Here is a 14,264-nt window from a genome sequence, read left to right on the forward strand (position 1 = left end):
CCCTGCCCACCCAGATGTGAAAGGACCCCGAACAAAAAGGGCCACAGCACTTTATCAAAAGCTTTTTCAGCACCTAGGCTAGCCACCATGGAGGGCACCTCATGATGTTGGCAGTAGGCCAAGGCCATAAGTAGTTTCCTGACATTCAAAACCTATTGACGGCCTCTAACAAAGCCCACCTCTTCCTCCCAAATCGTCCGGAAGGATCGTGGCCAGCCTGGATGCCAAAAGAGTAGAAAACAACTTAAGATCTACATTTATTAAAGAAATCGGGCGATATACGGTCACAAGTTCAGCATCAGCCTATGGCTTGGGGATCAAAGTAATCAATGCTGAATTAGCCTGGTCAGGAAACGCTCTCTCCTGCAAAGCTGTATTGTAATATTCAAGGAGGGGTCTCACCAAGGAAACCTGTAACATCCAAAAGAACTCCCCAGAAAATCCATCAGGTCCCAGAGCGGAACCCAATTTAAGAGAAGTGATGGCTTTCTGGAGTTCTTTGGCCGTGAAAGGAGAGTTCAGAATGTCTAATTGGAGTTCAGATAGGCAAGGCAACTGGGACTGGAACAAGAAATCTCCAAGGGAGGCCTCCGAAGAGAGGCTTCCCTATCATATAAGAAGAATTTTATGAACCAGCGCGAGATTTGATCAGGCTTAGAATGTACTGTGCCTGCAGAACTTTTAATAGCTAAAATGTGTCTTGCCCCCCCCCCCAAGCCTTAACGATAGATGCCAACAACTTCCCATTCTTGTTACCATAGCGAAAGAACTTGCCCTTCCTATGGGTAAAGGATTGTTACCATAGCGAAAGAACTTGCCCTTCCTATGGGTAAAGGATTGGCTAGATGGTAGGCTTCAAAGGGTGATGGTAAACGGTACCCCCTCCAAAACATCAGGAGTAACGAGTGGAGTACCTCACGGCTCCGTCTTAGGGCCGATTCTATTCAATTTATTCATAGGAGATTTGACCCAAGGGCTTAGAGGAAAAGTATCACTGTTTGCCGACGACATCAAACTATGCAACATAGTAGGCAAAAGCAGTGTTCCTGACTTTATGATGCAAGACCTACGGAAACTGGAACAGTGGTCATCAACTTGGCAGCTAGGCTTCAATGCTAAAAAATGTAAAATAATGCACCTAGGCAAAAAAAATCCACACAGAACTTACTCACTAAATGGTGAAACCTTGTCCAGGACCACGGTGGAACGTGATTTAGGAGTGATCATTAGCGATGATATGAAGGCTGCCAATCCGGTGGAGAAAGCTTCGTCCAGGGCAAGACAAATGATGGGCTGCATCCGTAGGGGTTTTGTCAGCAGAAAACCTGAAGTCATAATGCCACTGTACAGATCCATGGTGAGACCCCATCTCGAGTATTATGTTCAATTCTGGAGACCATACTACCGGAAAGATGTGTTGAGTGTTGAGTCAGTTCAGCGTATGGCTACCAGGATGGTCTTGGGGCTCAGGGATCTCACGTATGAAGAAAGGCTAAAAAAATTGCGGATGTACTCACTGGAGGAGCGAAGAGAGAGGGGGGACATGATTGAGACCTTTAAGTATATCACAGGGCGTATAGAGGTGAAAGATGATATCTTCAGTCTTACAGGGCCCTCGGTAACCAGAGGACACTCGCTGAAAATCAGGGGAGGGAAATTTCAAGGTGATGCTAGAAGTACTTCTTCACCGAAAGGGTGGTCGATCATTGGAACAAGCTGCCTCAGCAGGTGATTGAGGCCAGCAGCGTGTCAGATTTTAAGAGAAAATGGGATATTCACGTGGGATCTATAGGGGAGTAGAAGTCAGGGAGTGGGTCATTGGTATGGGCAGACTCGATGGGCTGTGGCCCTTTTCTGCCGTCAATTTCTATGTTTCTATATAGCAGCATGCGCATAGTGCGTTCGTGTATCAGAGTCCAAGACCAATTGAGAGGTCAGCAAGGTCTCCTTGTTAGCTCGAGAGGGGACCCTAACGTATGCCGCTTTGTGTTTCCGAACTTGTTTCTACAATCCCAAGATACCAGCTGCCAATCTCTTATTGCGAGCACTGACATAGGCAATTATATCTCCCCTAAGCACTGCCTTCCCCGCCAACCAAAATAAAAATGAGTCAGTAAGATGTTGTGAATTATTGTGAGCATAGTCCTTCCACTTGTTGTGAAGGAAGGTCAAAAAGTGGGGATCTTTTTACAAGTAAGCGGGAAATCTCCACCCCCTCCTGTTGGTGATAATAGTGAATGGTGTGAGGACTCCAATTCAATCCATACCATGCAATGATCAGACACCTCCCCAGGGCCCACCGCCGCCGAAGAAATGAAGAGAAACATCCCCCGCTGGACAAAAATATAATCCAAACAGGAATAAGTGCCATGAGCCCTGGAGAGGTGTGTGTAATCTCGCTCCCTCGGGTGTAAAGAGCGCCACGTATCCACTAAATCCAAAGCTGTAGTAAAAGTCACCAAATCATTACTCGCTCCAGACGGGAGACCTGTGGATCTAGCCAAAAGAGGGTCATGAACCAAGTTCATATCCCCCACCACCATCAAGTTATCTAAGTTAGCAGTAGTGTAAAGGCGCAGCAGATCTCTATAGAACTGCTTATCTCTATGGGCGGGACCTTAGACAACTAACAAAGAAATAGACCCGGCCTCGTAAGTTCAAATCAAGTAATAGGTACTGTCCCTGAGAGTCTCTCTGACAGAGAGTATCTGTGCATTGTAACGATTTGCGTATGAGAACTGCCCCCCCCCCCCCGCCCCGCCCCCAGAGGAATAAAAGTGGACAGCACCAACCCACGAAAGTTGTAATTTGAGGTGTTCAAAATCAGAGAGGCGTATCTCTTGAAGGCATGCTATGTCAGCTCCTTGCCTCTGAAGGGCCTGTAAGATTTTGGTACATTTTATGGGAGAATTGATACCCTCCACATTCCAAGAAACAATTTTAGTGCTAGCCAAACTAAGTAAGAGTGAAGAGAAACAGTAATAAAAGTACGATGTTCAGCAAAACTAGGGGGGAAGACACTCAGCCCACCCCCCACCCCCTCACTCAAGCGCAAGAGAAACCATCCAGTCCCTTCATCAAGAAGAACAGAATAGAAGAGCCACAAGAAACAGAAGAAAAAGAAAAAAAAGGAAAAACAGAAGAACAAAGGACCAACCCAAAGCCCAGATTGTGAGCCTCCCCCAAACCCAAACCTCAAAAACCCAATCCCAGTCGAACCACCTGGGCACTAGTCCCACAAAAAACAGTGCAAAGCACTGGGGAGAATCACAAAATACACAGGGCCCCCCCCCCCTCACCACTAGCCACCTGTGCAAGGCTCAATAGGCCCGAGAATGGGCAACCTTGTTCCAGGTAGCAGAACAATCTGGAAACAACAGCATCAGAAATCAAGGCAGCCAAAGGCTTGAAAATCAAGTATTAAGAGTGTCCAGAAAGGCCTGCGCCCGATCCACACAGTCAAATACCTTCCAGGAGCCATTATGGAAAATTTTCAGAGTAGCAGGACAAAGAAACAGAAAACGGAAGCACAAAGAGGTTGGAATTTTTTCTGGTGAGATTGCAACACAGGAGAATAGTCCTGGAATATCTGGACTCTGCAGCCATCGTAGGTTAAAGTATCCCGGTGGTCTCTATATGTCCGCAGCAAAGCAGTTTTGTGTAAGAAATGATGTATCTTGGCTATCACCGCTCGCGACCGCTGTTGTTTCTCCGCAGCCCGACCCAGTTGATGGGCCCTCTCAAAACAAATTGGACACATATCAGCAGGCAGGGGCAGCTCTTTCTGGAGCCAGGAGGTGAGAAGGGTGCCAAGTTGCTGCTCAGGTAGGGTTTCAGGCAACCCCACAAAGCAGAGATTCCCCTTCCTGGACCTATTTTCAAGGTCATCAAGTTTGGCGGCCTGCTCGGCAATCTGTTTCTCCAATGCCGCAATCGTAGGAGCCACTGCCAAATTAATGTCCTCCAGCGCAGATACTCGCTGCTCCAACTCCCCCGTGCGCTGCTCGGTGTCCACCAGCAAGGCATCCTCTAGCCCCAGCTGACACGATAATTTTTCAAGCTGGGGCTCCAGTGCACATTTCACAGCACTAGTAAGCTGTGTCAGCTGGGCGGTGGTAAACTCCTCCGGGGAAGCCAGCGACTCAGGCAGTGGCTCCATCTTGTCTGCTCCATCCCTGCCTGCCTCCGCAGCTTCTTTGTGGATTTACTGGCCATGCCTGCGTCGGAGGGGTGGAGAAATTTGTCCATATGAAAGGCAGGACATGGTAAGCAAAGCGGCAGCCCAAAAATAAAAAAATAGGTTGTGGTACTAGCAGCGATGTGGAGTGGGGCCCAGGAATAGAGCTGAGACGCATCCTCTCTGCTTACATCGTCATGTGATCCTCTCGTGTTCAGATTTATGAATAAATATGTTTTATTGGAACATCCTAGATCAGTGTTCTTCAACCTTTTTACACCTATGGACCGGCAGAAATAAAATAATTATTTCGTGGACCGGCAAACTACTAAGACTGAAATTTTTTTAAAAAAACAATCGCCACCCCGTCCCCACGAGGTCGGTCCCACAAACCATCTGATTCCATCTGCACAAGCCTCAAATAGTTATGATTTTATATTGAACATATTTTATTAAAGTATTAAAAAAAACAATATTCTATACAATTGTCTTTTATAAATACAAATAATACAGGGCAAAGATCAACAAAACCCCTGTCTCCCCTCCCCTTCACATATATCCCCTCTACTATCAAGAAAACTGAATAAGCCAAATTATTACAGAATGCTACACAAATATCATGTAACAGAATACCACAGTCACACATGGCAGGAATGGTGTTAGGGGAGTGGAACTAGGACAACTGCTCCCTGGTCAGAGAGAGCCCTAAGCCAGCTGGAAGCTAAAGAAGCACTGCCTGGGCTTTGCACTCCCCAGTTATGTCTAGCAAGATACATATTTCAAATCTGATATATTTGAATCACAAGATAGAAATAAAATTATTTTTTTCTACCTTTTGTCGTCTCTGGTTTCTGCTTTCATTGCCTTTTCACTCTCTTGCAGCCAGTGTCTGCCCTAAGAACATAAGAATTGCCACTGCTGGGTCAGACCAGAGGTCCATCATGACCAGCAGTCCGCTCACGCGGTGGCCCTCTGGTCTAAGACCAGCACCCTAACTGAGACTAGCCCTACCAGCGCACGTTCTTGTTCAGCAGGAACTTGTCAAACTTTGTCTTGAATCCTTGGAGGGTGTTTTTCCCTATAACAGCCTCTGGAAGAGCGTTCCAGCTTTCTACCACAGAACTTCCTTACGTTTGTACGGAATCTATCCCCTTTCAACTTTAGAGAGTGCCCTCTCGTTTTACCTGCCTTGCAGAGGGTGAACAACCTGTCCTTAGCTACTAAGTCTATTCCCTTCAGTACCTTGAATGTTTCTATCATGTCCCCTCTCAATCTCCTCCGCTCAAGGGAGAAGAGGCCCAGTTTCTCTAATCTTTCGCTGTACGGCAACTCCTCCAGCCCCTTAACCATTTTAGTCGCTTTTCTCTGGATCCTTTCGAGTAGTACCGTGTCCTTCTTCATGTACGGTGACCAGTGCTGGACGCAGTACTCCAGGTGAGGGCGTACCATGGCCCAGTACAGCGGCATGATAACCTTCTCTGTCTCTTCAGTCCAGCATCTACCCCTTCCATTCACTGTCTGTCTTTCCCTGCCATCTCTCCTCCTGCCCCCCCCCCCAATTTGGTCTGGCATCCATCATCTTCCTTCTGTTCCCCTCATGGTCTGGCATCTCTGTCCTTCCCTCCCCCTTGTGGTTTTTAGCATCTCTCTCTTCTCATTTCCTCCACTCAGATCTGATATCGTTCTCTGCTCTCTCTTCCCTTTTCTTCTCTGGTCTTCCTTCTCTATTTTCTGCCTCCATCTAAATTAAATTCTTTCTTACTATTTAGTCCTGTTTCCCTCTTTTCACCGTGTCTACCCACAGCTTGTCACCCCTTTCCCTCACCCCTCCATTATCTTACTATTTTCTTCCCCCTTTATTTATCTCCTCCTTCCATCCAGTATGTGTTCTTTCCCCTCTTCCATTCAGCATCTGCTCTCCCCTCTCAACTGACATCCATCTGCCTTCTGCTCTCTCTCCCTTCTTCTCACTTCCATCATCTGTCCCCTTCTCTCTCTCATCTCTTCCATTCCATCATCTGCCCCTTCTCTCTCTCCCCCCCCCAACTTCCATCATCTGCCCCCCCCCTTCCCCTCACCTTTGCGGGTCACTTTCTTTCCCCTGAGGGTGGCTCATGTCAGAAGGGAATCTTTGGCTGAGCAGAACCGCTTGCAAGGAACAGTGAAACTTACTTGATTGATGTCGATGCTGGGGCCCGTTGCCGTTTGAAGGAAAAAAAAAAGGGACCTGCAAAGGCGAGAGGAAGGGAGACCTCCAGGAAGCTGCTCTTTGCCTTTCTTCAGCGGCCCAAGAGTCCAGACCAACAGCAGAAGCTCTGTGTACTTTTAACTTCAGCACAGAGCTGCTCCTAAGCAGTAGTTTAGCGCGGTTTCATGAGGCAGCCTCGGGGCCTTTGCTAGGCCGGCCCGCTTCGATGATGCGATGTGGGCCGGCCTAGCAAAGACCCCGAGGCTGCCTCATGAAACCGCGCTAAAATACTGTTTAGGGGCAGCTCTGTGCCGAAGTTAAAAGCATACAGAGCTGCCGCTGGTGGTCTGGAGGTGCGGAGACAAGGCAGGAGGCAAACGCGGTGGAAGGCAGGAGTCCCGGCACAGTGACTGGAACAGGAAGTTGCAAGTCAGCTGACACCGGCCTTTCGTTGCGGAGGGGACCGAATCCTTTGCGGACCGGCAAGATTTTTTTGCGGACCGGCGGTTGAAGAACTGTGTCCTAGATGGAAGCATTTCTTCATCCTGATTCTACTGACTTGCCTAGCTATATTCCACAGATCCTAGATGAGGACTGAGTGGTACATCATCATAAAGCAAAGATAGGACAGATTTTTTATACTCATTTTGAAAGTTTATATGAAGCCCAACCCATGTATAGGCCCAAATATGGCAGATTATATAAAGGATGCAGATTTTCCACATCTCACAGAGGAAAAGCGCAGGCATTTAAATGCACCTCTTTGGGCTAAAGAGATCCAAAGAGCTATTAAGCTTAAAAAAATAAAACCCCAAACACATAGCACATGAGCATTTTTTTTGGAGAATGACTCACTTTTTAAAATCACTACAATAATGGCTGTGACAGCGGCCCATTGGTTTTTAACATAAAGTTTTGAGAATCTAGCCCCGTCCAGTATGGTCAAATACTGCATGGGTTCCATGGTCCACTGCTGGATCAGTTCTCCTTCTAGAAGACTCCGCAGTAGAGATACCCCAATCAACATCTGACATGCTAAAAATCACCTATTAGTAATACGTCCTTTTTTACAGCAATATTCTGAATATCTACTACAGTATTAAAACTCTGGCTACTTCTGTCTGTACAGGCCTGTATATCACACCAATGTATATACATTTTCCATTCCCTCTTTCCTTACCCTGCATGTTCTGCAATTGTGTCTTTAATATGATCTTTAACATAACACGCCACTGCCCCTCCTTTTCTTCTTACCCTGTCTTTCCTGAATAGATTATAGCCTAGCATAACTATATCCCAGTCATGGTTCTCCATTTACCACGTCTCTGTGATGGCCACTAAATCCAACTCAGCCTCTTTCATCACAGCCTCTAGATCCAGAACCTTGTTTCCCATACTTCGAGTATATATTGCTTTCCAGACATTGCCCCCTTTTCCCATTTGTGTAGAGATATTTAGTGATTCAGTTACCTGAGGTCCAAGTCCACCCAAATCATACCATGGTCAGAAATCTCATATAGGCCAATCTCAGTCATAACCACTTTATCCCTCAACTCCTGAGATACCAGCACATATCCAGTCTGGATTGTGGAGTGGGCCCTTGACAAATGAGTACAGTCTCTGTCCATAGAGTGAAGAATCCTCCACATATCCAGCAAATCCAAAAGAGTATATATAAAAGATATTCCTTTATTGGGGTTTGGAACCTCCCTTGCCAGACCACCAACTCAGTCCAACGCTGGATCCTGAAGGTGCTGCTAAACCTCCAAAGTGTTTGAATGACCTCACACCGACAACCCAATTGCTGTAATAAATAGTAATAAATAAAAGACAGCTTCTATAAAAATAGTATCCAAATAGGATATAGTATCAACAAATTAGGCTAACAGAGGAGCTTACACAGAGTACCGGTATGTCATGTGTTGCCTAATCCGTTCTTAAGTATAAGTCACCAGGAATGCTACTTTTATACCCTAGTTTAGTAGCCTAGGGTTAAGAGTGCTACCTGGTTACAAATTACATACTTAATTTCTATTGGATTACCACATTTGTCATTTTTGTTGATTGGCTGGTATACATACTGGCAATTGAGTCATAATGAAGCATGGTGTCACTTGGTGTCAAATATGACTTCTCTATTTCCCCTTACAATGCATTCTTAATACTAAGGTTAATAATTCCCTGAAAGTGGGCCCCCTCCCGCCTAGGCTTGATTGTAGATCTGTCAGCTCTTTTCACCTGCGCTTAATATGATTTCTGGTAAGTCATCTTAACCTAGATTTATGTGGTTTGGTTTTCTTCTTGTGACCCAAGCACTTTCTTGAAAGTCTCAGAATATCTAATGCTGTCACAGTCAGCAGGTGTTTGCCAGCTTCTAGGGCAAAGATGAAGTCCTCTTGCAAAAGTATTATTTGTGCTGACAGGAAAATATACACTTTTTGCACAGTTCATAGACTTCATGGTAGGTTTGATTCAGTAGCACAATGCCCCTCCTGACGGTCTCCTAAGGGTCTTTTTCCCTCTCAGTCCGCCACCAAATTAAAAACCTCCTACAAGACTATGGGAATCTCTTCAAAACTTAATAAACGAGTAATCAAAATGTGCTCAAAACATGCCATATTTGTTGGGAGAGTAAATGTTGCACAATAGTAGGGGCCATCTATCTAAATTCACATGTGCAATCACAAACCTGCCCAACACATCCACAACATGGTTATGTAATATGAATGAGACACCTTTCTTAATTAGGATTACCAGCCTCCCTTTATGGTATCTCAGCTGTGGTACCAGAAAGGGATCCCACCCCCCATCTCCTGAGTTTTTATCACGTTCCACTGATGTAAGGTGGATTTCCTGCAAACAAATCCAACATCTGCTTTTTTCCTATGAAGGAGTTTTGTTTTTTTTAATGGAGGAGGAAACACATCCCACATTGCATGAAAAGATTTTCATTATTATACAATAAACTGGCATTGGCATCGCCAACATAATGGACATTGTAAGTAAGACAAAGAGTCATCCCAGCTTGCCACACCCTCCCAAGCTTGAGTAAGCCACATCCCTAGCAGGACTGTAAAATCCACCTATCCCAACCCATCTCTCCAAAACCTTAGATTTTTATCTTTTTAATCCTCTTCCTGTGGCACCTAGCGCTGTCAGGGCCAGGGACCACAGATCATAGCTCTTCTCAAGAGCCAGGTATGCATGTACTCTAAATCTGAACAGCTCATATGGTTTTTGTGCTGAACTGGACTCCTCTCCCCTCTTTCGTAGCATCCTCAAATCCAGATGTCCCAAGGAGGGGAAGGTCTAATACAGAACTAAACTTGGCTCTCCTTCATGACAGTGTGAGGCCCTGCCACTAAGCCACTGGTCAGTTCACTCAAGCATTTATAACAGCTAGCCCATGCCAACAGTCTGCACCTGGCTACAGTATAATTCCAGGAAGGAGTCAGGTCAGAGAAATATTGTGAAGAGGACTATACTGCTGGTTTAATTCTCTTCAGTGGGACTGCCTGGTTACAAAATCTGCCTTAGGTGCATGGCAACATCCTGTACCTGTCTTGTCACTTTGTCATTTGGCACAAATGTGGTTCTTAGCATGTACTTCAGATTGCTTTGCAGGTGATCCTTCTGCTGGTGCTTCCGATATTCCTCTGGAGGAGGAAAGAAAGCAGGTATTTAGACAGTGAGGAATGCATATGGAAGGCAGAACATAGAACAATATCAACAGGAACCTATAGGGAACTCACATGCCTCCAGCTGGCAGATAACAGGGAGCATATACATCTAGGAATATCATATGGCGCTAGAAAAAGGAGGACAGATTGATCCAGTCCAGGGCCTACCTCCACTGAAAGTAATAGAAGTAAAATCCAGACTGGCTCAATCTGTCCTCCTTTTTCTGTCGCCATATGATAATCCTATATATACCCTTCCCCCAGGGGCTTGGGATTAGCACGGATTTCCAGCACTCCAGACACCACCCCCACTCAATAAGCCTAACTCATTTTAAGCAACTGTACTGCATTTCATATTTAATATCTGCCTATTTTAATGTTCACTTTGGTAAAGATTCAAACAGTACAGAGTATTTAGTGAACTTTTTTTGCCAATCCTATAAAATTCTTGCTAAATTACAAGAAGATAAAAGTTATACGCACCTATAAAAAGACCAAAGGATGTGTAAGAATCAATTTCTTAAAAAACTTTTGAATAAGGAGGGAGAGATTGACAAAAAATACATTGGTAACTTCTGTCCAATAGAGAATGACATGGGGAAAAAATTTATCACCGTTCCCACCCCATCACCCTAAGCTTGTCCCCGTCCCATCGAGCTTAGTTCCCGTCCCTGCCCTGTCCCCGCACTGTAAACTGTCAGATCCCACCTACACAAGCCACGAATAGTTATGATTTTATACTGAACTTATTTGATTAAAGTATAAAAAGAGACTATTCTGTACAATTGTCATTTTACAAACACAAATAATACAGAGCAAGGATCAACAAACCTCCCCGTCTCCCCTCCGTTTCACAAATATCCCCGCCACTATTGTGAAAACTGAATCAAATTACTACAGAATGCTACATAGAAAAATCAGTCACACATGGCAGGAATAGTGGTAGGGGAGAGCAACTAGGGCAACTGCCCTAAGTCAGCTGGAAGCAAAAGAAGCACAGCCTGGGCTTTGCGGTTCCCAATTATGTCTAATACTAGCTCTAGCAGAATACATATTTCAAATCTGAAATATTCTAATCACAAAATCATTTTTTTTCTACCTTTTGTTGTCCGGTAATTTTATTCTTCAAATCACATTGGTCTCAAGTTTGGGTTCCTTCTGTCTTCACTGTGGCATGGCTGGCTCCTGAAGGTAAAATAGGCCCAAGAGGAGCTGGGGAGGATTTGCCGATTCTAACATGGGTGCAATTTTTTTACCACAGGAGCAAGACTTTTCATCGCTTCCACAGGACGGTGAAAGGTCTTGTCCCCATTCCTGCGGTAAACCAATTGCAAATGTCTCCATTACTGCGGGTTTACTGCGGTGACCACGTCATTCTCTACTGTCCAATTCAAGAATCTAATCTTTTTTTCTTTTGTATGTACATGAGGTCGGATGACTTTTATGGTACAAGCTGTTTTGAGAAACAAAACATCAGTCAAAACAGTCCCAAGGGAAGCTCAGCCAGTGTGCTGTTTCATCATGATAAATCATTTTGAGAAACACAGGCTACTTTCTACCTACACATTCAGAGCCAGCTTCAATAAAAGTGCAGAAGATAGAAAAGGAGTTTTTATAGTCAGCACCATCAACCAATAAAACTCCTAACTGTACTAGAAGGAGGTAGGGATAAAGCATGGCTCTACCTCCTCATTCCTCTGCATATTTTGCCACCAATAGCTGTAGTTTACCTCCCTAACCTCTATTTAATCTGTTTGTCTGTTTTGATTAGATTGTAAGCTTTATCAAGCAGGAATAGTCTCTTACATGTTTAATATACATATACAATGCTACACTAAAGAAATGTTTAGAAGTAGTTCCTCTAAAACTAATGCACCCATCAGAGCCGGGGGATATCCACAAGAGACCTCTCTGCTGGGAGATACATTAAAGAACATAGGTAATGCCCTCCGTTTGAGGGATATCTCTCGGAATATTGCAATTCTGTACACAGAATTGTGCTAGATGATGCTCTTACCTATGGCAGATTTAACCACGCGGCCTTTCACGCTAGCTGTAGTCTGCTGACGGCTGCGAGCTGTCACTCGTTTTGGTGGCCTCTTCTTCAGCCCAGTCTTACAGCTGCTGAGCTCCAAGCCATGCTCCACTGGAGATTTCTTGCCTTTCTTTGTGACAACAGAATCTTTACCTACATGGATTCAATGGATTTTCACTTTGTATTTTAATGTTTCTGTACACATAGATACACACATCACCAAGATTTAGGACTGTTAAGGTTTTGGTCCTGTAAACTAGTTGCAAATCTGTCATATTTAATCTATTTATTTATTTTAAAAAGTCTAAATAAAAAAACTGTTACCATAGCATTCAACCTCATACAACTTCCCATGATATATAATTCACTTCACTATACAAAACTCTCATTTTCAATAACTTTCGAAAGTGTGTGGCGCAGCGGTTAAAGCTACAGCCTCAGCTCCCTGGGGTTGTGGGTTCAAACCCATGCCGCTCCTTGTGACCCTGGGCAAGTCACTTAATCCCCCCATTGCCCCAAGTACATTAGATAGATTGTGAGCCCATTGGGACAGACAGGGAAAAATGCTCGAGAACCTAAATAAACCCATGCAAACCATTCTGAGCTCTCCTGGGGGAACGGTATAGAAAACTGAATGAATAAATAAATAAAATAAAAGATAGCTTTTCATAGATTGCAATTCAACTGGCAGCTTATATTCAACATATATACAGTAACCCAATGGTCTCAAACTCAAACCCTTTCCAGGCCACATTTTCGATTTGTAGGTACTTGGTAATGCTGCCCGATTCAGGAAAATTTTTATTGATTCAATTCGATTCAGCCTATTGAATCGATTTTTCAATTCGATTTTCCTGCCCAATTGGGGGTGGGTTTTTTTTTCAAACATCCTGGTGGGTTTATTTTATAGCCTCTTTACCCACTTTGCCCTCTCCTGTCCACACTGGTGCTGTGGTATAAACAAACAAAAAAGACTTTTCCTCTCTCTGTTAAATCCTAAGCTCATGTTCGCAGTCTAACACCAGCTCTGGCAGGATACAAATTTCGAATCTGACATATTGTAATCACAAAACAGAAAATAAAATAATTTTTTCTACCTTTTGTTGTCTGGTCATTATTCAAATCATGTTGGTCCCAGGCTCTGGTTGTCTTCTGATCAGGATCTCCTTCTTTCTTTGTGCTAACCATCCATCTTCCATCTCTGTCCTCCTCTTCCGTTTCCCTTACCTCCCCGGAGGTCTGGCATTTTTCCTTTTTTTCATCTCCATCCCCGCAGCTGCTGCGATGGACCCCCACCATCTCCAGATCCACCATCTCTCCTTTTCTCAACTACCCTTCATCCAGCATCTCTCCCTCCTTCCCCACCACCCCAGGGTTCTCTAGCTCTCCTTTTCTCTTCCCAACTACCCTCCTATCCAGTATCTCATAGTTTCATAGTTCATAGTTTATTAAAATTTGATAAAATGCTTCTCCTGGAATACAAAGCGTTGTACATTAAAAATGTAAATATAAGTAGGGAACAAACAACAAATAATAAACATAGACCGTCCAAGACAGACATACTTGATTTGGTTGTGAATGAGAACAATAGGAAAAAAAGGGAGGATCTACAATTTATTAAGAAAAAGCACATGAAAGGGAAGTACAGTAGGGAGGATGTGACAGGTTGAGTAATAATAATGTTTATGAAAGATAAATCAATTGTAGGCATTTTAAACTACTTTTGAATTTATCCAAGTTTTGTTCAGCTCTGAGGTATAAGGGGAGAGAGTTCCAAATTGAGGGGGCAGTAACTGAGAAAATAAGAGAACGACGGGTGCCAATTATTTTTAAGGATGGGACATTTAGAGAGTGTTGTGAGGCTGATCTTAAGGTTCTGGGGGGGTCATATGGAATCAATAGTCTATCTATAAATGCAGGAGCATTAGTCTCTAGAGTTTTGAAAGTTAGAAGAGTAATTTTATAAGTAATCTGGTGTGGAATAGGCAACCAATGAGCTTTCTTTAACAAAGGGGTGACATGATCGAATTTTTTGGAACTTGAGATGATTTTGATGGCCGTATTTTGTTTGAGTTGAAGGCGCCTAATATCTTTTTGACACAACCCTTTATATAATGAGTTGCAATAATCGATTTTGGATATTATAAGAGAGTGAATTAAGAGGGACCAGAGATCTTATCATCC

At 44.0% G+C, this 14,264-nt stretch overlaps 1 protein-coding gene across 1 annotated transcript in view; it reads right to left on the reverse strand.

Annotated features, from left to right (window-relative positions):
• The window catches only part of RPS19BP1 (ribosomal protein S19 binding protein 1), a 29,425-nt gene that overhangs the window by 10,701 nt on the left and 4,460 nt on the right, over window positions 1–14,264 (reverse strand). Inside the window, exons 2-3 of the mRNA XM_033934191.1 lie at window positions 12,063–12,233; window positions 9,924–10,021 (exon numbers count right to left, since the gene is read on the reverse strand). Coding sequence (XP_033790082.1) covers window positions 9,924–10,021; window positions 12,063–12,233 — 269 coding nt within the window. The remainder of the gene's footprint in view (window positions 1–9,923; window positions 10,022–12,062; window positions 12,234–14,264) is intronic.

This window comes from Geotrypetes seraphini, chromosome 2, assembly GCF_902459505.1.
Source record: "Geotrypetes seraphini chromosome 2, aGeoSer1.1, whole genome shotgun sequence".
NCBI lineage: Eukaryota > Metazoa > Chordata > Amphibia > Gymnophiona > Dermophiidae > Geotrypetes > Geotrypetes seraphini.